The 26,466-nt window shown below is 43.3% G+C and overlaps 1 protein-coding gene and 1 long non-coding RNA gene across 3 annotated transcripts in view; one reads left to right on the top strand and one right to left on the bottom strand.

Moving 5' to 3' along the window:
- Window positions 1-20,661, bottom strand: part of LOC149461421 (trafficking protein particle complex subunit 8-like) — a 58,962-nt gene extending 38,301 nt beyond the window's left edge. The window contains exons 1-2 of the mRNA XM_089678362.1: window positions 20,074-20,661; window positions 10,562-10,756 (exon numbers count right to left, since the gene is read on the bottom strand). Of these exons, the coding sequence (XP_089534488.1) occupies window positions 10,562-10,756; window positions 20,074-20,230 (352 nt within the window). The 5' untranslated portion in view covers window positions 20,231-20,661. The remainder of the gene's footprint in view (window positions 1-10,561; window positions 10,757-20,073) is intronic.
- On the top strand, window positions 20,435-23,111 carry LOC149461420 (uncharacterized). 2 transcript variants are annotated; one of them, XR_016312869.1, is made up of 3 exons: window positions 20,435-22,040; window positions 22,136-22,213; window positions 22,319-23,111. It is a non-coding gene; the product is annotated as an uncharacterized LOC149461420 (long non-coding RNA). The 2 variants fall into 2 exon arrangements; XR_016312868.1 differs by having other exon boundaries at window positions 22,136-23,111.
- Window positions 23,112-26,466: the final 3,355 nt, after the last annotated feature.

The raw sequence follows: 26,466 nt of genomic DNA, 5'->3' as shown, positions 1-26,466 counted from the left end.
ACATTAGTATCCTACCATATTGACAGGTTCACCATTAGTTTGAAGGTGACTACACAAAAGAAATTTAAAGTAATAAACAAATATGCAAAGTAACTTCATAAAACATAATGCCATAAAATAAATATGCCACTGATCTTAAAACATAAGGTATACTGTAACCTTCAGTTTTTGCACTAATGTATAATAAACCTATACAAAACTCACCAAATCCAAATGGTAAGCAAAAGAAACACAAAAGTATTACATTTTATGAAGCAAATTTAGCTGTAATGTACAACTAACTGGAAGAAAACAAATGTACATGCAAGAATGGAAAAAAAAGAAAAACAATTCCCACCAGCCATTAGAAATGGCGATTTTGAATTCAGTCAGTATGTGGAAAATGTGTTTGAGATCTTTATAAGACTTCTTGTGGGACAATTCAAATTGTAGCACACAGCTTTACCATACCTATCATTGCTTCTCAGCCTTACTATAGTACAAATCCCATAACAGCAGATGTTTATTAAGACCTCCTTAAATCACAACTTTACTCACAACTATTGATAAAAAATAATGTTCTTTAGCAATGAACATACATTCCACATTAATAAATTATGCTACCAAAATTAGTGTGTCTGTAAATTGCCCCCAGTACTGTTCCGGTTTCTTCTAGCTGCAGGCTACCATTTTGTTGAAGCCCAGAGCCCTGAGCAAAAGTTAAAGCACAACTAAACCCTCCTATCCTTTTCAGCCAATGAAGCTGCAATCTGTTTGATCTGCGATACACATGTGATCAGTTATGACACCAGTCATTTGATGGTGTGACGGTTATCAGGGGTCTGGAAATTTTTGAAAAAAAACTACTTGTCGAAGGGACTAAATCAGGGTCCCAATCTTCTTGTCCCACAATTATTTTATCTGCTAAAGTAATAAAAAAAAAATGTCTGGGGCTTTTAAAAATAAAAGGGGCTTTATGATGACTTAAATTTTTAATGTTGAACATTGCATTGTTCGTCTACTACTTGCAGTGTGAAGTGTGACTAGCACTGAATAGGTGCTCATCAGGAAAGGGTAGTGTCGGGTGATCTTAATGCTCAGCAAAAGCGCATCTGCTGAGCAACTAAATGAGAAAAAAAACAACACACAAAACCCTTTGTTCCTTCAGGTTTCAGCCAAAACAAGCTCCGGTGTCTGCTCCATTAAAGGATAAGTTCACCTTCAAAAAAGTTAAAAAAAAAAAAAAAAAAAAAAAAAGGCAGCACATTTTTGTGTAAGCAAAAAAAAAAAAAATCTGCATTAAACCACTTGCCCTCCTGAGGATTTACCCCCCTTTCCTGACCAGGCCATTTTTTGCGTTATGGCGCTGCGATACTTTAACTGACAATTGCAAAATCATGCAATGCTGCACCCAAATGAAATGTACGTCCTTTTTGTTCCCACGAATTGAGCTCGTATTTGATCGCCTGTGCATTTTTTGCCCTATTAAAAAAAGAAAAAAAAAAAGCAAACATTTTGAGGAAAAAAACAAAACAATATTTTTGACTTTTTGCTATTAAACATGTCCAGTAAAATTTAAAAAAAAATCAAACTTAAATTTAGGCCAAAATGTATTCTGCTACATGTCTTTGCTAGAAAAAAAAAATCCCAATATGTGTAAATTAAATGGTTTTCGTGAAAGTTTTGTCGTTTACAAATGATGGTATAGATACTGGAATTTTTTGTTTTTCATTACTAGTAATGGCGGTGATCAGCGACTTATAGCGGGACTGCGACTGGCATTCTGACACTGGGGGAGAACTGACTTGGTGTCACAGACATCCCCAGTGACACCAATACAGTGATCAATGCTAATAAAAAGCACTTCCACTCTAATGGCACTGGGCAAAAGGGAGTTAACATGAGGGGGCGATCAAATAATTAACTGTGTGCTGTTTTACTTTGGGCTGTGTGTCTGAGCTTCACAGCCATCCAAAGCAGTGTGCAGGAGCTGATGGGAAAAACTGTATGGTTTACATACAGTTCTCCTCCCCGTCGGAGATCCACGGCAATCACCGGCCGGGACCTGGTGATTGACAGCAGCGTCCGCGAATGGCAGTGCGGGTAGAGCGCGCGCGCCCGCTACCTGGAAATGCTAAAGTGTGAGTGTGTGTGTGTGTGTGTGTGTGTGTGATTTTGTGCACCCGTGCCACCCTGTAGCAGTATCTGCTATAGGGCGGTCGGGAAGCGTTTTTTTATATTATTTATAAATTTTTTAGGAGCCTGAAAAGCATTGCACCAGCTATCAGCAGATTGCTGGTTCAATGCAGGACTCCTGCAGACTGTCAGTGTAATCTGTCTATCTGTACAGTGTACATCCTACATCTCACATCATACGGGCAGGCAGTTTCACACTGACAGGAAGAATCAGTGGACTACCAGAGCATTCAACAGCACTTTCAATTCATTGAGAACTACAACCCGACAGCCACGAAGAATAACCATACTTGTAACGGGATTCATTCACAGAACTCTGTGAATGTATGATGCGGCCATGTGGATGGAGCCCCACAAAGCTGAGCTCTTTTCAAAAAGTGACAGCAGGTGCAGGGAACTTCTCCCCTTACTGTTGTCATACAGAGGGCTCATATATCCGAGCTGCAGCAGGAGCAGGAAAATGTTACCCTAAAAACGGGTGGAACATGTAACATGTTTCCGAAGATGAACGTATCCTTTAACTCTTACGCTGCCAGAGCCCTTTTTGCGATTTTTGCACACATTAAAAAAAAAAAAATCACTTTAAAACGTAGATTACATAGACTCAGGAAAACATAAAATAGTGGTAGTTCCAACTTTTTAAGTCACACAATATTACCGCAAAGGTCTAGGAAATGCAAAATTTCAGTAAAACACACACACTTAAGTTAATTTTAGGGCACAAAAAAGGCAATCAATTACCAACTTTTTTGGTAAAATATAAAAGATGAGGTTTCACTGAGTAAATGGATACCCAACATATCACAGCCTTAAATTTGCGTGTGCTCGTGAAATGGCGACAAACTTTAGTACCCTATATTTTCTATAGGCAAAACTTGTAAAGCCCCCTATAGGTCATCAGTTTAGTGTTGCGGTCTGGTGCTAAAAATATTGCGCTCACTCTGCTGTGGACAGTGATATGTAACGTGTATTGCAATTGATGTTTTCAGGCATAGGCACCCCCACATGTTCGTTTACGTTTGTGTGTGTATATATGGAGGGGGGGGGGGTTATGTGATTGGGTGTAACTTAGTAATTTTTTGCAATTTTGGTGACAGGCTGTCTTTGAGACATCCAGGGTCTCAAAAGAAACTGCATATGTCCCCTGTGCTCCATTGAATGTAATGAACTGCATATTGCACTGCATTCTTTCCCGGCATTGATGGCCAGAAAATCTGTCAACGGGGAGCAAGAAGTGACGTCATACATGTAATTTCCAGGTCAGGACAAGAAGGGGAGGAGAGTGGATATGCATCAGCTCTCCTCCCTCCCCTCTACCATCCAGCACCCACTATGCCGGTCCTAAGCCTGCAGATAGGGATGCAGAGCACGGGATACATAGCAGGGGGGGGGGGGGTGCGCGCATGGGGGGGGGGGTACTGTGGAATGGCATTTAGTGCAGTACATGCAAATAATTAAATGCTTCCACGTGACAAGAAAGCCCTGCTGCTACCTGCCTGGCACCTGGAACTACATGTCCTGGACATCGGCGATACAAATTGTACATCCCTACAGTGTGGTTGAGAACACAAGCAAATGTGACAGTTAGCATTTCTGGCATGTCGAGAACGTAACGGATTTTTGAAACTGTTAAATTGATGGGTTTAGCTCCGCTTTTATCCTTAGCCTGCCAACAGATTGGCCTCTACCAATTCAGCACAGTGCCTAAAAATGGAGAACAGTGAATTACTAGATTTTAAACTGTATAGAAACGTATTTTTAATATTTTCCATTGCTATACCCGCAAAAGAGGCCAGCCTGAATTGATCTAGCAGGACTTATTTCCTGACTAAAGTTTTGAATTGATTCTAAAGTCAAAAAGTTTTTATCTTAACGCAATCCCTGCATTAAGTAAAAAAACATCCCAACACGTGCTGTGCAACACCTTGTTAAACACTTACTCGACTCCACCAATCCAGCACTGTCCTGTCTGCAGCAGCTCTTCTCCCCTCTTTTTACATACCAAAAGCAGCAGGAGCTATAGGTTCCTGCTGCTGTCAGTCAAATCCTGTAGAGAGGATGGGGGTGTGTGTCTATGGATGCACACAGTTTGCTGAGGGGGCCTCATAAGAAGAAGGAGCGATCGATCAACTTGGGCACATTCAGCCTACTCATACATGGCTCAAATCTCAGCCGGTTCCTGCTGAACTGGTCGAGTTTTGAACTTTCTATAGCCATTTGATCAATTAACTTGGATACCACCAGCCTGTCGGATTTTACATGTGATTATTGATAGTGGCTATTATAGCCACTAGCAGTGGTCACTGTATTCTCCTGGCAGGGTTGGCCCCCACCCACCGGAAGAACATAATGGCGCAGCGGGAGGGATTCCCACACCAACACTGACTGTGTTGATATGGGAATCCAGTGATTTTCTTGCAGGAAAGAGGAGAAAAAAAAAAAAAAAAAAAAAAAAAATCGCTCTATGGCCAGCTTTACTCACTTTGCTGGTGACAACCTTTTCACCAGACAGCAAGTAAAGGTTAGGGCACACCACAATTTTCACTGTTTTTATGTTTCTGCTGTTATTTTTTTTTTAAAGTTAGGTTTATTACTGAAAATAATTTGTGTCATACACAGAAACGTACCTTGTGACACCCCTACACATTAATGGTCTTGAATTCCTTAAAACGTATTAACTATGCCCTGTAGGTAGACACTGCTGTGTCACAGAATTCAGAGCCTGCCTGCCTTCTGCACTGCAGAGATGCTAAAGAGGAGGAGTTTCAGAAGGCAGAGTCAGTAGAGGAATCATTGCTTGAAGGCAAGGAGGTACCATTGGATATGTAGCCCCAGCATGTAGGGAATCCAGAAAGATGTGGAAAGAGATGGCTATAGAACAGACAGAGCTCAAATGAAGAGATTTTTCAAGTAAGCTTAGATTGGAATGTTAATAACTATTGTTTGTATTGTTTGCCGACCAGCCACAGTACTTTTACTGCGGCAGGGCGGCACCGCTGCACAAAATCACGTATATATACGCGATTCGCACTCCCAATGTTTTCGCTGGCAGGGGTGGGCGCGTGTGCGCCCTCGCAGACCTGGTGTCACGATTCCATCCCTGAGGGATCAATCGACTTGCAGTTTGAACACACCTAGGTCACATTGATCGCCCCCCGTTAACCCCATCACTGCCCTGTCACCAGTGTCGTCATTTACAGTGTACAGATTTTTTACTGATCACTATATTAGTGTCGCTGGCGACTTCCGATAGCATAAGCATCATTTAGCTCCCCTCCCATATAGCGTCAGATTGCCCACTAGTACACCAGTAATCACATTTAACCCCTTGATTGCCAGGAACACACTCACTTGCACACTAAACCTCCATTGCGTGTATAGTGTCTGAACGGATCAATATCTTTGATCAGATCAGTGCTATATCAGCGTTCACATTAGTATAGTGTCCCCAAAAATGCAGCGTTAGTGGGATCAGCCCCGACACCTGCCAGCACCTGCGTTTAGCCCCTACGCTCCCCTCCTTCTCCCCCAGCAAGTGCAGCGTCAGTAGATGACGGTCACTTGATACATTACACACAAAACCGCAGTGTTCATAGATTCAGGCCTGATCTCTGTTAGCACTTGTTGGTAAATTTTTTGTAGCGGTTCAAGCAGTCTCTGACAGCCAGTCGCTCTTTTTCCCATGAGGCGCATAAGGTACCTATAAATTTAGTGGCCAAAACGTCCAACGAAAGGTATACTAGTGAAGAAGCCTACAGGATTCTGAGCATGTCAGGTGAGAGCGAAGGGAAAGACTCACTGACAGAATACGCCTCAGAATATGATGACAAAGAAGAGGTCCCTGCTAAGATCAGGCTTAGCCAACCCCATTTCCAGGTTGCTCAGGTGGTACACATGCATGACGACTCTCATATGCAGCAGAGTGCCAGTACTAGTGCCGCTACCTTCTGGTTAACTGGCGAGCAGCAGTGGCCTAGTACGTCCTGGTCTTACACAAACCAGCACTGCCGTATCACTTGGTGACGTGGCGAGTCCCATAAGTGCAGTACAAGCTGGTGCGGTGGCGAGCACAAGTAGTGTCCCGCGGCCACCAAGAATCCCGATTGGCAGCCCACAAATTCTGCAGCACCTGTACTCCCCCCCCCCCCCCCCATTCACTGCCCAACCCGGAATTCAGGCAGAAAACAGCAAATTTAACTACTCCCCTTGATTTTTTGGAGCTCTTTTTTTTTTTACAGATTATCTGTATGCATTGATTGTGGATCAAAGCAATTTATATGCACAACAATTTATCACCGCTAACCCAAATTCAAACCTTGCCAGACCATTCACATGGAAACCCATTACGATTTCTGAATTTAATTTTTTTTTGAGGGCATTACTAAAAAAAAAAAAAAAAAAAAAATTAATTGCGGTTGTATTGGTCCACAGACCCGATTCATCATATGCCCGTGTTCTCTGCTGCCATGGCCAGGCATAGATATGAGAGTATAATGTGTTTTATGTATTTCAACGACAACACAGTGTCGTCCTCGGGGTGACCCTGAATTTGACCGGCTCCACAAAATTCGGCCCCTCGTAAATCACCTTAACCAAAAATTTGCAGATGTCTATACTCCCCAGCAAAAAATCTGTGTTGATGAGTCCCTCATTAATATTTCTGGCCACCTTGCGTTCAAACAATTTCTCCCCAGCAAGCGTGCCAGATATGGGGTCAAGATGTATAAGACCTGTGAGAGGGCAACAGGCTATACATATAAGATTCGGATTTACGAGGGAAAAGATAGTCACGTGGAGCCCCCCGGATGCCCAGACTACATGGGGAGCAGTGGCAAGATAGTGTCGGACTTGGTGTCATCCTTTTTCAATATGGGGTACGATTTAAAAGTGGACAAATTTTATTCAAGCGTGCCACTATTTAGACATTTGTACAATCTTGGAATTGGCGCGTGTGGCACCGTGTGACCTAATGAGAGCCCACCATTAGAAGTGGGTGGATGCAGGGTGGTGTATTCTAATGGTGGGCATAGCACACACTTTTTCTGGCAGAGATTTCTTCTCTTTTTTCCTTCAGCCCACAGGCTGCATAAAAAAAAAAAAAAAAAAAAAAAAAAGGGAAGAACATAGCATATCTACCCAACAAGGACCAGCAATATCCTGGTACATCACTGGACTTTGAATGGTTATACCAGGAGGATGCCTACAGCTGCAGACATTATCCTGGTATCATTTTTTTCAGCCGGTGATCGACTTTCATGTAAAAGCAATCCTAGTGGCTAATTAGCTGCAAGATTGCTTTTACAAGCAGCTGGAGACTATGCCCACCCTACCCGTTGCCTTTCACGGCCTTCTTGGGCAGACCCGTGCCATCCGGGGAACGGGAGAATGCAACCGGTGTTTCTGCCAGCTGACAATAGAGCTGATTGGAGACCGGAATGGTGCCAATCATCTCTATACAAACAGAGAGGAAAGGCCAGAAAAATAGACTTTATAGGCACTGCAACATTATTCATTAAAAATTGTTACTCTATTGAGTGTACACAAAATTGTGTAGCTGTACATAAAAACATCTTCAAATCATCTCTATTGGCTAAGAAATCGGAAGCTACAAACATTTCATCACTTCAGTTTCACAGGATATAAACATTTAGCAAAAAACATTTAGTAGAATACATTTTGGCCTACATTTATGACGAACTTTAAGTTTACTATATATTTTTTATAGCGGAAAGAAAAAAAAATATTCTTTTTCTTCAAACTTTTCTGTCTTTTTTTGTTTATAGAGCAAAAAATAAAAAGCTCACAGGTGATCAAATACCACCGAAAGAAAGCTCTATTTGAAAAAAAGGACGTAAATTTCATTTGGGTACAGCATTGCATGACCACGCAATTATCAGCTGAAATAGTGCAGCGACGAATAGCAAAAAGAGGCCTGGTCATTAAAAGGGGATAAAAACCTCTGTAAGGCAAGTGGTTAAACAATGATCTGGCCTAGGCGTTATTTAAAACTTTGTACAAAATTACTACTGATCATGCTAATTACCTGTGAGCTGTAATCATTTTTTACAGGGGTGCCCAAGACCTTAAAATTATTTTTAATATTCCTTAGGAATATAAAAATTTGGAAAGGCTCGTCTATACGCATCTTACATTGCCTGGTGTTGTACTGAGTAAATTTTGAACACAAAATCTGCCCTATTACCAAAGCATACAGTAGGTATACAGTAGTTGCATTCTTCTGCACACCAGAAAAGAACACGCTTTCATGCAGTGTAAAAAATGCAGCATGCTCACAACATTCCTGAACCACAACAAAAGGCAAAGGGGTTATACTACAAAACTAGGAGATTATGTGCTTTTACATGCTTCCAAAACACGTGAAAAAGGAGGTAATACAAATTGAGATTATGCCACCATGTCTAAATTGGCCATACAGCTCAGAGAAAAAAAACAGTATTAAACCAAAAATGTAATAAATTTTAGCCTATTATTGGATGTGGTGGCTGCATTAGTTTTCTTTGTTAGGCTTTTCTCCCTCTATTTTCGCCTGGTGATCTGGCCAGTAACACATTTCCTGTATTAGGGTGCCTACATTCTTGATGAAGGAGCAGCAGAAGCACATTTGGACAGGCTATGTACTAGCAGCTAGCTCCAGCTAAAACGTTATAAACAGTTACAGTAACATTTTCTTCCTTTTAGGATAAAGGTTTTAGACATATAAAAGCTGATCAGTGGTTTGTCTCACCCCTTAAATTGCTACATCTGCAGGACAGATTGTTCTGTTGAAAAACAAAAGACTTACTGGCTGGATCACCAGGTAAAAAATAAAAAAGGCAAGCATAAAAAAGAAATTAATTCAGCCATCACATCTAAAAACTGGTAAGCTGCAATATAATAAATGTTTCTTTTGGGGTACAAAACTGCTTTAACCAAGTCTCCTGTTTAGAGTGAAAGAGAAATTGGTACTTTCAATAAATAAAACTGCTGTAGATCCCCATAAGTTTCGACCTGGCATACAGGATGTGAACTGTCTGGATTGCAAATGCAATGTTCAGGCTCCTACAGACTTTTCCTCCAGCCATGGGTAAATACTGAGGTACACACCTCCAGTTACTGGGCTGGAGGAAGTGTCAATGGACTACAAGTGCAGTGACATCAAAGCTCTTGTGCTCCACTGGGACACCTTCTGCCACAATGGTAAATGGGACCTGTACCACTGAGACAATGCCGAGTGTAATGTCTAGACAGCTACTTTGCTATCAGTTACTGAATCTTATAAAGTTCTACACAAAAGCATGGTGAATTTTTGAACTTATGCAATTGAAGCCCAAGCATCAGAAACAAATGTAATTGAACACTTATATCTACTAAAATATAAACATTTGCAAAAGAAGTAAACAAAGTTGGTGTCTTAAGAAACTAAAGCCTCTCTAACACTGCCCACCTAAAGCCTACCATACAGCTATAGAGGGCTGTTCACATGCCACAGCTGCAACATTTTGCACTGCAGCAAATGTAATCTGGCAAGTTGAGATGACAGGCTGCACCAACTGGCAAACTCGCCTATTCAAGTGAATAGAGCCACCCCAAAAATCCCAGACATGCGCCTGGTTCACGACTGTGGTGCATTAGCCCCATTGAAAACAGACATTCAATTGCTGTTCACAGAATTAACAAGTATGAACTTCGCCTTTGACCAGCCATTGTAAACCCTCATGCCAACCACTGGAATTCACAGAAAAACAAAATATCGTGGTTATTGAATGGTGCAAATTGGTACATTTAAATCCTAGACTTTACCTATTTCACAATGGTGCAGCTGAAGCGTCTAAACTGCACACCGTGAAGCTTGCTTTCCACACAACATAACAGACACACAAAGATTTTAATATTCAGTCAAGAGTAGCAGAGGTTGACACTTTTTTTTTTTTTTTTTTTTTAAATATGAAGAGGCAAAGATGATAGGATTTAATCACTTTCAGTTACTTTTATGCCTGTATAAACTACAAATTGTACAATATATAAATGACACCCATTTGATTTTCAAATTAGGAACCTGTGTGGGAGCTTAAATAGGAAAAGTCACACTAAGAACAAAGATTAATCCTGACTCAAGCCAAAATGTTTTCCTTTGCTTTGTAGAGTCAGATTTTTATTTCTTCACGGTTTGACATAGTGTCCCCACCAGAGGAAGTGAAAGGAAATCTTCCCAATAATGGAAAAGACAGCAATAAAACCCAAGGGAGATACAAAATCTTCCCTATTGTGAACAAATATCAAACATTTTTGGCTGAAGTTAAGATTTAATGCTTTGAAAAAAGAAGGAAGAAACTACAAACAAAATACAAAGCATGTATATTATTTGCCAACAGAGCTACATGCTTACCACTGATATTAAGGTCATAATCGCCAGCAGTAATCACATTTGGTACCAAACTTTCAGCAGGTTGGCTGGATGAGACAACATCATTCAGAAGTTTTCGGATTCCTGCCTGTAAAGGTGGTTGAGTAACAATGTTGTTGACAGCTATTTTTAGGTTTTTTATTACTTGAAGCTGATTGTTGGGATCCCGCATATGAACTGAAAAGAAAAAAAAAAAAAGAAATAGGACTTTAAAATATCTCTCAGCATTGCAAAGATCAGAAAAGAACAAATCATGTTTACTATACAATGAAAGTAATCAAAAATCTTGGGAACAGAACAGAAGAAACAATGGGCCATAGGGATAACATACAAGTGTAAGAATGTAAACGGGAAAACCAGGTCCCCTGAGAAAATGAATTTGAGAAATTTAAGAATATCTGGTAATATGGAGAAATAAAAAGAAAATATTACATCAGGTACCAAAATATATCCATTTAGACATAATAGCACATCTCCAAACTTTGGAGCTGAAGCTCTACATAAATAGAGGCAGATATTTAAAGCGGAGCTCCACCCAAAAGGGGAAGTTCCGCTCCCACTTCTACTGCGATCTCCTAAGGCGATAGGGAGCGGACGTTGTCCTCCCCCCTCCCTGTAGTCTTCTGGGGCATGTGACAAGGCCCAAAAGACTACTAGGCCATTCACAAAGTGCAGCACTTCTCGCACATGCACAGTAGGCACCCGCCTGTGAAGCCGCAAGCTGTGACAGCTGGGCGGACACACTGAAGAAGGCAGCGCCGGGGAGAGAAAGCGGCCGGTGAAATCAGCCGTGGTGAGGACACCGCTGGACTGAGGGACAGGTAAGTGTCTATTTTAAAAGTTAGCAACTACAGTTTTTGTAGCGGCTTTCTTTTTTTCAACTGGAACTCCGCTTTAAGGAGTAGGTAACCTCGGTATCCAAGCTCTGATTAATGTACACCTCCCATCATGCATTTGCCTATAGAGGTTATGCCTGTAGCATAGTTTTCTGCAGGACACCTTTAGTGGGTGGAGCCTGCTGGATCCCTCCCACAGCTCTGCTCTCTGCCCAGGCTAAGTACGACACAGTCATAATGTCTGCTACTTTTGCAAAGTACGATCTGGGTTTGCAAAGGCAACTGGTACACAAAGTGGATTTATATCCTTTGGGGTTATTGTGCCTGGAGTCCAGCTTTAAACTAGCACAAAGGGACACAGGGGAGTAAAGTGACTCTTAACTGAAAGCTCTGACGTGTACCAGTATGGACGCATAGCAGTTGGAAGTACACTTTGTACAAAATGCAGCATCAGTAAACCTCATAGTGGAACTGTAGGCAATATCAAACATTACAGTCTGTGTTGGACATACAGTTTTAAATGGTCTTTAAAGAGGATCCTGTCATTAACAACAAGCATTCCAAACAAACATACCTAAAATAGAAGTGAATACTTACCTCTCCCACTGCCAGAACACAGCTCCCTTTGTGAAGTCCCTGCACAAAGTCCGCTGGGAAACTGATGTTGATCTCCTTGGTCTCCTGCAGCTCTCTATGGTTCCTGCCATCAACCTTCACACAAGACCTTCCTCCTGTATGTATGTTATTCTTGACCAAGGAGGTCAGCAGGAGAAACCACATAGCAATGCAGGGGACCACAATGACAGTCTCTCCTGGAAGTCTGTACTTCTCAATGGACTACAGCTAGGGATTTCGGGTGAACAAAGCACCTTTCTGGTGGCATAGGCAGTGGAAGAGGTATTCACTTCTGTTCCAAGTACAGTGAAGGAAATACGTATTTGATCCCCTGCTGATTTTGAATGTTTGCCCATTTACAAAGAAATGATCAGTCTAAAAATTTCAAAAGAAATGCATGTCTAACAAATTATGCACTGATTTGCATGTTCATGAGGGAAATAAGTATTTGATCCCCTATCACTCAGCAGGACTTCTGGCTACCAGGTGTCTTTCATACAGGTAACAAGCTGAGATTAGAAGCAGTCTCTTAAAGGGAGTGCTGCTCATCTCATTTTGTTACCTGTATAAAAAGACACCTGTCCACAGGAGCAATCAAACAATCAGATTCCAAACTCTACACCATGGCAAAGACCGAAGAGCTGTCCAAGGATGTCAGGGACAAGATTGTAGACTTACACAAGGCTGGACTGGGCTACCAAACTATCGCCAAGCAGCTTGGTGAGAAGGTGACAACAGTTGGTGCAATCATTCGCAAATGGAAGAAACACAAAACAACTGTCAGTCTCCCTAGGTCTGCTGCACCATGCAAGATCTTTACATAGTTAGTCTGGCTGAAAAAAGACAAAAGTCCATCCAGTTGAACCATAGCAAAAAAAAAAACCCCAAAGCAAAGCACGATCCAATTTGCTCCTGCTGGGAAAAAAATTCCTTCCTGATCCCTAGAGAGGCAGTCGGATATTCCCTGGATCAACTTTACCTATAAATGTTAGTATCCAGTTATATTCTGTGTATCTAAGAAAGAATCCAGGCCTTTTTTGAAGCAATCCACAGAGCTGGCCAGAACCAACTCTTGAGGGAGTCTATTCCACATTTTCACAGCTTTCACTGTGAAGAAACCTTTCCGTGTTTGGAGGTTACATTTCTATTCCTCCAGACATAAAGCGTGTCCCTTTGTCCTCTGTGATGACCTCAGGGTGAATAGCTCTACACCGAGTTCACTATATGAACCACTGATGTATTTATACATGTTGATCATATCCCCCCTTAATCTCCTCTTCTCAAGAGAGAATAAATTCACTTCCTCTAATCTTTCCTCATAGCCGAGCTCCTCGTATCAGTTTAGTTGACCTTCTCTGTACTTTCTCAAGTTCCCCAATGTTCCTTTTGTGAATTGGTGACCAAAGCTGAACTGCATATTCCAGATGAGGTATTACTAATGATTTGTACCGGGGTAATATGATATCTCCCTCTCTGGAGTCTATACCTCTTTTAATACAGTCTCACCTCGTGGAGTGTCAATGATCATGAGAACATTGAGGAATCACCTCAGAACTACACGTGAGTATCTTGTCAATGATCTCCAGGCAGCTGGGACCACAGTCACCAAGAAAACAATTGGTAACACACTACGCTGACAAGGATTGAAATCCTGCAGTGCCTGCAAGGTCCCTCTGTTCAAGAAAGCACATGTCCAGGCCCGTCTGAAGTTTGTCACTGAACATCTGAATGATGCAGAAGAGGACTGGTTGAAAGTGTTGTGGTCAGATGAGACCAAAAATTGAGCTCTTTGGCATCAACTCAACTCGCCGTGTTTGGAGGAGGAGGAATGCTGCCTATAACCCTAAGAACATCCCAACTGTCAAACATGGTGGTGGAAACATTCTGCTTTGGGGGTGTTTTCTGCTATGGGGACAGGACAACTGCACCAAAGGGATGATGGACGGGGCAATGTACCGTCATATCTTGGTCGAGAACCTTCTTCCCTCAGCCAGGGCATTGAAAATGGGTCGTGGATGGGTGTTCCAGCATGACAATGACCCAAAACACACGGCCAAGGCAACAAAGGAGTGGCTCAAAAAGAAGCACATTAAGGTCCTGGAGTGGCCTAGCCAGTCTCCAGACCTTAATCTGATTGAAAATCTGTGGAAGGAGCTGAAAGTTCGATTGGTCAAATGTCAGCCATCAAACCTTAATGACTTGGAGAGGATCTGCCAAGATGAGAGGGACAAATCCCTCCTGAGATGTGTGCAAACCTGGTGGCCAACTACAGGAAACGTCTGACCTCTGTGATTGCCAACAAGGGATTTGCCGTCAAGTACTAAGTTATGTTTTGTGAAGGGGATCAAATACCTATCTCCCTCATGAACATGCAAATCAGTGCACCATTTGTTAGATATGCATTTCTTTTGAATTTTTTGTTGTTATTCTGTCTCAGTGTTATAATACACCTACCATTCGATTTTTAAACTGATCATTTCTTTGTGAGTGGGCAAACATTCAAAATCAGCAGGGGATCAAATACTTATTTCCTTCACTGTATGCCTGTTAAGAATGTTTACTGTCAATGACAGGATCACTTTAAAGAAGTAAGCACTTGGCATAATATGCAAGTATAAAAGACATACAGTCACGGCCAAAAATATTCTGTAAGATAAGACAATTGTTGCAATTACAAATTTTTAGGCATTCTCATGTTTGCTGTGTGTGTTTGCATTGGTAGACACAAAGTAGAGAAAAAAAAAGCCAAATTTGACACATTCCACGCAAAGCCCCAAAAATAGACTGGAAAAAAATTACTAGCACCCTAAATTTAATATTTAGTAGCACACCCCTTTAAAAAAAAAAAATTACTGAAAACAACCGCTTCTTGTAACCATCAATGAGTTTCTTACACCTCTCTACTGGAATTTTGGACCACTCTTCTTTCGCCAACTGCTCCAAGTCCCTTAGATTGGGAGGGTTCCTTTTCCCAACTGCTGTTTTGAGATCTCTCATCAGGTGCTCTATGGCACGGATGTCAAACTGGTGGCCCTCCAGCTGTTGCCAAACTACAAGTCCCATGAGGCACTGCGAGATAGACAGTTACAAGCATGACTCCAAAGGCAGAATCATGATGGAACTTGTAGTTTCGCAACAGCTGGAGGGCTGCCAGTTTGACACCCCTGCTCTATGGGATTGAGAATTGGACTCATTGTTGGCCAGTTCAGTACTCTCCAGCGCTTTGTCTGCAACGATTTCAGGGTGCTTTGCGTCATTGTCCTGCTGTAAGACCCATGATCTCTGACGGAGACCTACATTGCACCCCAGAATTCTTTGGTAGTCTTCAAATTTCATAATGCCATGCACACGATCAAGACATCCAGTACCTGAAGTAGCAAAGCATCCCCAAAACCTGCACCATGTTTGACTATATTCTTTGCTTTAAAGGCCTCATTGCTTTTTATGAAAACAGTAGAATGATGGGCTTTACCAAAAAGCTGTAATTTTGTTTCGTCTGTCAACAGCACATTCTCCCAAAAGGATTTTGGCTTCCTCAGGTACGTTTCAGCAAACTCTAATAATTTTTAGGTTTCTGTGTCAGCAGTGGCGTCCTCTTGGGTCTCCTTCCTAAGCATCCCTTTTCATTCAGATGGCAACGTATTGCCGCTGACACAGTTGTACCCTATGCTTGGAGGTCAGCTTGAATCTGTCTGCAAGTTGATCGAGGTTCTTTAGCAGCCATTTGAACAATCCTTAAATTGCAATATCTGATCAATTTTTCTCTTTCGTCCAGGGAGCTTAGCTACAGTGCCATGGGCTGTAAACTTTTTGACAATGTTGCACATAGTGGACACAGGAACATTAGGAGATGGACTTGCAACCTTGAGATTGTCATTGCTTTTCCACAATTTTAGTTCTTAAATGTTCAGACAATTCCTTGCTGCTCTTTCTCTTCTCTGCATTTCATGTGGAACACAGAGACACACAACAGAAAGGTTGAGTTAATTTTTCACCATTTTAACTTGTTGCCGGTGTGATTTCTATATTGTCAGTACCAGTTAACTGATACAGATGAGTTTAATTACAAATTACAGAACCATCACAAACTTGGAATGCAATTATTTCTTACAGTTTTGAGAAGGTGCCAATAATTTTGTCCAGTCCATTTCTGGGGTTTTGTGTGGAATGTGTCAGATTTGGCTTTTTGTTTCTCCACTTGTTTGTATCATACCAATACAAACAAAAGAAATAAACATGAGAATGCATAAACATTTGTAATTGCAACAATTTTCTGGGTGATGTGAAACATTTTCAGACAGAAATGCAGGGTTGCCAATATTTTTGGCTATGACTGTATTTGCACATTATAGCAAACTAAACGCTTAGCTTGCCCCCTCCAGGATGTAAGGTCTGCACTACCCATCTCTACTCAAAGTCACATGACAAGTCATAGCCCATTGCTTTCAATGCCACCCATTTGGATCTATACGACTTTGAAAAGGTTCCTGTACTACTTTAATGTGACTTTGATGTTCCTTGAATGCCATATAGTGTAAAGTCACATTAAAAGTTGTAGTCCAAAGTTGTACTGGAAATCGTGTGATTTTGGAGTTGCACAAGTATAAAACTCACTAGCAAATTTCTTGGGGGTGACTTCAGTCCCATTTTAAATAAGCAACAGTCCACACTTTCAAAGTAGTCAAAGCAACTGTGTCTCTGAGGTCATTCCTGTGCCACCACCATATAAATGCCCCATTGCGGGCAAGGTGTAAATAACAATATGCAGAATGACCTCAATCTACAGTTATTCAGACTAAGGTTAGGTTTACACTTATGTGGTTTTCAGTGTGTTTCTCGGTTTGCAGAAACACAATACAGTCCATTTAACATGATTGCCTATGGCTCTGGTTCACATCTGTGCATTTTGAGCCGGCAAGGTTTTTGGAAAGGGCCAAGGACTTTTTTTTCCCCCCTCACAGCGGATTGTGTTTTAGGTTCAAAAGACTTCAATGAAACCGCATCAAAAAATGCATGCAAAATCCAAGTACATGTGTTTTGGTGTTTCCTGCATGACAACAGACACCTTCCCCTAGCAACAGTACCACATCCCTCAAACACACCAAAAACACAAGTAAAAAAAAAACAACAAAAAACGCACCAGAAAAAATCATCAACTGTAGCCTGCATAGGTGTGAACCTAGGGTAAATGCTGAGTTCATTCTGCACAGTTGCAGCTGACTGCCCATCTTTACATCTTGGCCCCAGAAGCAGTGGCAGTGCAATTATGCTGTATGCTTGTAAAAGTGTGTAAAAAAATGTCCATGCATATAGTATAAAATAAGGTCAGAATCAAACTGCAAACGTAGAATTTTCTGGATTTGGTTTACGTAGCTTGAGGTGATTGTAGCCATATTGGTGCACTGGCAACAAACATTTGCATACTGTCCGTGATACTTTTTTTTTTTTTTTTTTTAATTTGCACTAAAATCCAAACTTTCAAGACAGGCTTTTAGAGTGTACCCCCTTCTTCAAGGTCCAAGAGTACTGGTTGGACTTGGAAGAAAGGCTATACGCCTCTCCCTTCCCTGAAAGCTTATCCTGAAAATGTGGAAAAAAAAAAAAAAAAAGCATCATGGACAGTACACAAATGTTTTAGTTTATGTAGCTAAACCCTGCAGATCATAATGGAGCAGTGTGAATGGGCCCACAGCGTACAATACTGTTGCATTCAGATACGCACACATGGACGTGTACACAGCATATTGTCTACCTGTGTGCATGAGCCTCAAGAGCTGATTCACATGTGTGGCTATACTGCCAACCTTCTGAAAAGCAATCCACAGTGGATTGCATTCCAGAGGGGTCTGACAAGCGGTGAAGCCATGTGTAAGCACTGCTTTAAAATGGTTATAAAGGCTAAAAGTATTTTAATTCATGTATTCTTTGCATCAAAGTGCAAAATCTTCAGTGTGCAGCAGCAGCTCCCCCCCAATACTTACCTGAGCCCCATCGCAATATTGTGATGTTCACGAAATCCTCAGCTCTCTGGGGACACTCCCTCCTCATTGGATGAGTAAGCAGTGGAAGCCATTGGATGTCAATCACAGCCAGAGCGCCAATGAGGAGAGGAAGGGGGCAGCGCCCCCAAATGGACACACAGAGCAGCAGCTTGGGAGTGAGTCTGCTTGAGTGCCCCTATAGCATATAGCAAGCTGCTTGCTATGGGGGCACGTGGCAGGATGGAGGGGCCGGGAGCGCCTGCGGGGGACCCGAGAAGAGGAGGATCCGGGTTGCTCTGTGAAAAAGCACTGCATAGAGCAGGCAAGTATGACATGTTTGGTATTTTTTTTTAAATTGCCTTTAAAGCGGAGTTCCACTCACACTGTAAAAAAAATAAAAGTCAGCAGCTCCAAAAACTGTAATTTCTGACTTTTAAAAAACAGCCAATTACCTGTCCCATGATCCCGCGATGTCCTCCCCGCAGCCTGTTTCAAGGCCGTTCTGTGTTCTAGGTGCCGGCATCTTCAGTGTGGGCACCCGGCTGTGACAGCTTGCAACTTCACAGCCGGGTGCCCAATGCGCATGCGCGAGTAATGCTGGACTTCCTGCATGGCCCCATAGTCTTCGGGGACCTGTCACATGTCCTAGTAGACTAGGGGAAGGGAGGGGGGAGGAAAACTTCTGCTTCTGATTGCCTAGGCGATCGCAGCGGAAGCGGATACCTGTCAATTTCAGGTAGCCACTCCCCAAAGGTGCCAATCCTTAATGGGGAGCGGGAAACCAATCTTTAAAGCGGAACTTCCCTTTTGGGTGGAAATCTGCTTTAATGTCACTTCAACCCTCAAAATGAAGGGTGGTTGTGGCATGGCCCTGACTTAAGTCACGGGTGGTGGCGGTACCACCGGCAGAATGTGGCATGCTGTTTCATATTTGCTGCGGCATGTGTACAACCTTGAGTATGCCCTAGTTTGGAGGAAGGGGGAAGATTGGGGGGCGGGGGGTCAAGGTTGGTACAACTGCGGCTCAGTCACCTGTTTTTATCACCTGGGTGAATGAGCCCTAATTAGGACTTTGGTCAGCAGATAACTGAGGTGATCAATGTAAACAAAGGCATTAGGAATGATAGGAATCCATAGAGTGAATCACCTCCATTTCCCACAATTGTTCACTACAGTCATCCTACAGACACAACCCTGACCTCTGACCTCAGACTGATTGTAGGACCCCAGTCACTATGAACACACACAGGTGCCCCATGTTGTAGGATAGGAGAGCACCCCTCTTCCACATTACAGACCGGGAGTCCCCCACCCCTCTTCCACATTACAGACCGGGAGTCCCCCACCCCTCTTCCACATTACAGACCGGGAGTCCCCCACCCCTCTTCCACATTACAGACCGGGAGTCCTCCACCCCTCTTCCACATTACAGACCGGGAGTCCCCCACCCCTCTTCCACATTACAGACCGGGAGTCCCCCACCCCTCTTCCACATTACAGACCGGGAGTCCCCCACCCCTCTTCCACATTACAGACCGGGAGTCCCCCACCCCTCTTCCACATTACAGACCGGGAGTCCCCCACCCCTCTTCCACATTACAGACCGGGAGTCCCCCACCCCTCTTCCACATTACAGACCGGGAGTCCCCCACCCCTCTTCCACATTACAGACCGGGAGTCCCCCACCCCTCTTCCACATTACAGACCGGGAGTCCCCCACCCCTCTTCCACATTACAGACCGGGAGTCCCCCACCCCTCTTCCACATTACAGACCGGGAGTCCCCCACCCCTCTTCCACATTACAGACCGGGAGTCCCCCCCCTCTTCCACATTACAGACCGGGAGTCCCCCCCCTCTTCCACATTACAGACCGGGAGTCCCCCCCCTCTTCCACATTACAGACCGGGAGTCCCCCCCTCTTCCACATTACAGACCGGGAGTCCCCCCCTCTTCCACATTACAGACCGGGAGTCCCCCCCTCTTCCACATTACAGACCGGGAATCACTCCTCCCCGTACCCTGACCTATCCACGACACAGGACGGGGCGATGCTGCACTCACCCTCGGTGCTGAGCCTGCAGAATGGCCGGACCAGCTCACAGAAGGACAACTGGTTCTTCTTGGCCAGTCTCTCGGCCTCGTCACTGCACAGGGCCGCCACCTGCGGGATGAACGAGTCCTGGAGGAACTCCTGCACGGAGAGCAGGCACTGCGCCATCCCGGGCCTAGGCACCGGGGCCCGGCCTTCCCGCACACACCGACACTGAACGCCCGGGAGTTAGGGCCCCAGCATGGCTGGCTCTCAGTGAGAGGAGACAAGGGTCGCTGTGTAGGGCCGGGGTACGGCGCCGCTTCCTCCTCCCTCACACGCTCCGCCCACTCCCGTCAGCCGGTTTCAGCCTGTCACGTGACTTCCGCGCCTGTCACCAGAGCAGGAGGAGGCGCGCTCCCGGGCGCGAGTACGCGGCCATCCCGGGGTACTGCCTAGTGGCACCGCTGACCCGTGACGTCACGTGATGCTGCGGATTGGGCTGTGCTGGGAAAGTCTTCCGTGGAGAATAGCGAAGAGCCCCGTGTCTGCCGTGTGCTCCGTGAATAGGAGGGCCTTACATCCGGGGCTCCCAACTGCCCGGTACACGGACACATTGGGGAGGATTTACTACAGGCACAGGGGGAGAGCTCTGCTGACTCCCATCATCCAATCATGTGCAAGAAAAATTGCTGTTTTTTATTTCCTTTGTATGTGATTGGCTATTCTTTGCAAAGTGAAGCTTCACCTCATTTGTTAAGCTCTGGAGCAGCTGCACTTGCAGAGTACACAGTGTATTTGTCTGCAGGAAATCCAGCCCATTGTGTATATTTCACACATATTCCTGGGCCAGGCAGTCACTTCTATCAATACATGAATATACACGCTCCAGGAACGAACTTCACAGCAGAGTACCCATCAGATCAGGATCCCCCTTCACATAAGAGTCCCCCATTATATCACAATCCCCCTTCACATCAGAATCTTCCTATCTCATCAGAGAGATTGTACTGGAGTCATCCTTTCACATCAGAGCTGGCATCTTTTCACATCAACCCCCCCCCATTCACATAAGAGCCGCCATCACATCTCAGAGTCACACTTCTTTCACATCAGAGGCCCCCATCACATTGTAGTTCCCCCTTCACATCAGAAGCTTCCCATAACAACAAAATCCCCCTCATATAAGAGCCCCCTTTTCACATTAGCATCCCCTTTCACATCAGAGCCCCCATCTCATCAGAACTCCCCTTTCACATCAGAGCCCCCATCACATTGGAATCATGCCTTTTCACCAGAGCTCCCTGCTTTCACATCAGAAGCCCCTATCACATCATAGTTCCCCCTTCACATCAGAAGCTCCCCATGACAGCAGAGTCCCCTCTCATATATGAGCCCCCTTTTCACATTAGAGTCCCCTATTCACATCGGAGCCCTCAACCCCCCTATCCTACTTTATCATTTGTAGCAAAGCAGCAGGATGGCACAGGCTGGAGGGCAGGAGGTGTAGTGGTCCTTTTCTGAATGCTGGGGTGGCCCTGGATGCCGCCCATCCTAGATCAGCATCATGCGTTTGGCTGGGAGAACCATAGCAATGAATGACACCTGGTGTCCTGGCCGCTTTGACTCATTGGTTGTTAATGGAAACACGTTTTGCAAATATGAGACAAGTTGAAACTTTGTAATGGGCCAAATGTAGCCTGCAGGTCATAGACTGGAGCCCCCACCTTACTCTCAACTCTCATCACTGCCAGAGACATTAAAATGAGTTTTTTAGACCTGAAAATGAGGTAAACTCCCCCATGCCAGGACTATACACCGAGCTGTGCATGTAGTGTAAGGAAGACTGCGAGGAGGAAGAAAAGACCACTTTACTGCAACAAATCTCTTCTGTAAGAAAAAAAACGTCTTCCTTGAAATTTTTTAATTTTCTGGCCACAGTTCAACGTTACCTGTACAGGCGTCAGATATACATTTGTTCATGTTAGGTATATGCAAGGTAAGAAAAAAAGAGTATTACGGGTATTTATTATTGTCTCTCATGGAGATCAGAGTACTCCTCCCTAATGATCCCACCATTTGGTTTTCTTCTAGAAGGACAGCGCCATCTTTGTTCAGGAATCATTCAGGATCAGCAGCTATTTCCTAGATGGAGAGTCTGCCTAAACCTGGGTATACACTAGTAGATTGCGCCCCATCTGATGTATACATTTATGTTTAGTATTCTGACGTTTTGTGTGCAGCTTACCCTAATAATTCTTTTTGTTTTTGTTTTAGCACCAAGCGTGGAGTCTCTTTTATTCTTTAGGTTTTCCTTTAAAATTTTTCATTTTAAGAACGTTCATTTGATTTTCTACTTGTTAGTGGGGTTGAATCAACGGTGAAAAGAGAATTTAAAGGAGCATGATGGAAAATTTTGCTGGAATTATTGAATTTCTAGCTGCGTATGTAAGTTTTGTTTAGCACTTACACTTAAACATTCACTGCAAAACTGAATGTTAACAGCAGACGAAGTTGTGAGCAGCACAGTGGCTAAATGGTTAGCACTTCCTCCTGGCAGTACTAGGGTTCAGGGGCGGACTGACCATTTGGAAACTCAGGCACTGCCCGAGGGCCCAGGGTCAGTAGGGGGCCCCATGAGATGCCCCTGGTACCTTTTTCATAGGCTTTTTTGAGTTTGGGCAAGGACACAGGGGCCCCATGATCCCCTATTGCCCGGGGGCCCCATGAGTTGTCAGTCTGCTCCGGCTAGGGTTGTTGGTTTGAATCCCCACTACGGCACCACCTGCCTGGAGTTTGCATGTTCTCCCTGTGCCTGCGTGGGTTTTCTCCGGGTACTCCGGTTTCCTCCCACACCCCAAAAGACATGCTGGTAGGTTAATTGGCTCCTGTCTAAATTGCCCCTAGTATGTGTATGTATGAATGTGAGTTAGGGACCTTAGATTGTACGCCCCTTGAGGGTTAGGGACTGATGGGAATGTACAATATATATATATGTAAAGTGCTGCGTAAAATTGACAGCGCTATATAAGTACCTGAAATAATAATAAATAACTACTTTTGAATGACATTTATCGAACGTTTGTTTGTATGAATTAAGAATGAATGGCATCACCATGTGTCTGCAATAGGATTTTGCCTTTTTGTGTGCTGCAGGAATGCATGCAATTTTGTATGCATTCCTGTATCACCCAAATGTGAACCTACTATAAACAACTGACAAAGATCAGCCCCTCTGCTCCAGCCTCTCACCTTGTGAAGTGCTACTGAGTTACAATGTTGCAGAGTAATCACTTGGGGAGAGGAGAATCAGGAAAAGCTGATACATTTTGCTTCCTTGCGTCATTTTGTACTTAAAGTAACATTAAACAATGTCCATACTCTCCAAAAATAATCTATACACACGTTCCCTCCAGAGGCTTTACCCCCCTTCCAGACCAGGCCATTTTTTGCAATATAGCACTGCATTACTTTAACCTCCCTAGCGGTCTGATTATGTCAGTATTTCTGTGCTCAAAGCGGCACATTTTTTTGCATTAAAATATGTCGTTTTTTATTGTAGGTCTGTAATTCTTAGGAATAACTCACTGAAATCTGTGCGAACAAGAGTCTAGTAAACATCCCAGGTATGATAAAATTTGAAACACAAAATCATAAATTATAATAAATAATCATAAAAAAAATTATATAATAATACATTTAATTCAATAATATAATCAAACCAAAAACACTGAAATTTGAAATAGAGCGCCAAGTTCGCACATCACTGAGCAAAATCACAAAATCGTTTTCAGTGTCTGATGACAAATTTCCCCACAAATCATTATCACTCAATTCTGCAAGTGGTTCTAATTTACTATCGCTGTTCTCTAGCCGGTCTAAAATCGCTTTTGACCTAAAGGGACACTTTTTGGACGCCATGGACTTTTCTCAGTTTCTCAGGCAGAAAGAACAATACAAATGCAGGCAGGGCACAGAGCAAAGCACTAGGGACAAAATGTATGCGAAATGGTTTGATACAGTAATGTTATACTATATGATTCTAGTGTATTTAGTGAATTTCACTTTGTAAAATTTTTAAATTTCCCGCCGGTTCCGGCCCCCGTACGTCCCGTACATCCTGACGCTCGCAGGGACCGGAACCCGGAAGACGGATGCCGGCATCGGCCGGAGGAGATGAAGCTGCAGGGGGGACATCGCGGGAGCACAGGACAAGGTAAGTGATTCTGGGAATCCCAGAGCAACGCTGCAAGGTAATCCCGAGTGTAGCTCAGGGTTACCACTTTTGGCACTGATAATTAACCCTGAGCTACACTCGGGAATACCGCCAGGTAGGTTTACTGACAATTGTGTGGTCATGCAATGCTGTACATAAATTACATTTATGTCATTTTTTTTCCCACAAATAGAGTTTTCTTTCGGTGGTATTTAATCACCTCTGCAATTTTCAATTTTTGTGCTATAAACAAAAAAAGACCAACAATTTTTAAAAAAAAACAATATTTTTGACTTTTTGCTATAAAACATATCAAAAAAATCAAATTTCTTCATAAATTTAGGCCAAAATGTATTGCTAAATGTCTTTGCTAAAAAAATCCCAATAAGTGTACATTAGTTGGTTTACGTGAAAGTTATTGCATCTACAAATGGTGGTATATATACTGGAATTTTTTTCATACTAGTATGGCGGCAGTCAGCGACTTATAGTGGGACTGTGGCGGGCATTCTGACACAGGGGGGAACTGACTAACTGCCACTGACATCTCCAGTGACACTAATACCATGATCGGTGCTAATAAAAAGCACTGACACTGTACTATTGACTCTGGGCAGGAAGGGGTTAACATTTGGGGGCGATCAAAGGATTAACAGTGCGCTGTGTGTATTCTACATTGTGTGCTGTTTTACTTGGGAGATATGCTGTGCAGAGAGATACAAAGCAGCATGTCCATGCTGACAGGAGAGAGATCTGTGTTGTTGTTCTCAGCCCTGCCAATGATCACTGAGTCCCAGCTGGTAATCGCCGGTCGGAACCCGATGATTGATATCCCCAACAGCCAAAAGTGGCCCCCTTACCCAGAAATGCAAATAATATATATGTGATTTTGCGCAGCTGTGTCGCCCTGTAGCAGTACTTCTGCTATAGGGAGGAGGGCAAGGATATGTAAACCCAACATTTCATATTCCTGATATGTGCCTGCTGTATCATGTACTTGTATGAAGAAGTATCCTGTTCTCTTTGTATTGCTTCCTTTGTGTGAAATGCCTGGTGTTCCTGCCAGTCCCTCTACTTTCCTATTAACCACTTGCCTTCCAGAGGATTTACCCCCCTTCCTGACCAGGCCATTTTTTGTGTTACGGCACTGCGTTACTTTAACTGACAATTGTGCAGTTATGCAACGCCGCACCCAGATGAAATGTATGTCCTTTTTTCCCATGAATTGAGCTTTCTTTCAGTGGTATTTGATTGCCTCTGCATTTTTTATTTTTTGCGCTATAAGCAAAAAAAGACCGACAATTTTGAGAAAAAAAAATATTTTGGACTTTTTATATTAAACATGTCCAGTAAAAAAAATTTAAAAAATCAAATTTCGTCATAAATTTAGGCCAAAATGTATTCTACTACATGTCTTTGTTAAAAAAAAAACTCAATATGTGTAAATTAATTGGTTTATGTGAAAGCTGTAGCATTTACAAATGGCGGTATAGATACTGGATTTTTTTTTTCATCCTACTAGTAATGGCAGCGATCAGCGACTAACTGACGGACATCCCCAGTGACACCAATAAAGTGATAAAGTACAGCAATGACACTGTACTACTAATATTTGGCAGGAAAGGGTTAATGTGAAGGGCGATCAAAGGGTTAACTGTGTGGAGAGTTTTACTAGGAGGTGTGTGCTTCACTGTAAGCACACTGATCAGGATGACTGTGCTGTGCACAGGCATCCTGAGCAGTGTGCCGAGCTGACAGGAAGGAAGACTTTTTGTAAACAAAACAGTCTTCCTCCCCGTCAGTGATTGTAGTATTCACCGGACACCGGCGGGTAATCACCGGCCGGGACCCGGTGATTGACATCCGCGACCGCGAATGGTGGCACAGGTAGGGTGCGCATGCGCCAAGTACCCAGAAATGCAAAATCACATATATATATATATGTGATTTTGCACACCCGTGCCACCGTGTAGCAGTATATCTGCTATACGGCAGCAGGTAAACGGTTAAAAACTAACCACACTAAGCAGAAGAGCACAGCATGGGCAGTATTCTAGCTGTGCTGATGAGAACTCAGCCTGCTCTCCCAATGATCAATCTTGTGATTTCATCCCCCCTTTCCCCCCGCACAGCCATTCACTGGGAATATCAGTGTCCTGTTGTTTCTCCTCCCCCAGATATCTAGGCTCCTTATGTAGCTGAGAACAGA

Source organism: Staurois parvus, unplaced genomic scaffold, assembly GCF_062004578.1.
Source record: "Staurois parvus isolate SC_StPar_1 unplaced genomic scaffold, SC_StPar_1.0 ptg000203l, whole genome shotgun sequence".
NCBI lineage: Eukaryota > Metazoa > Chordata > Amphibia > Anura > Ranidae > Staurois > Staurois parvus.
Note: the sequence above shows the minus strand (reverse complement) of the source record. Positions and strands in the feature narration are given on the sequence as shown.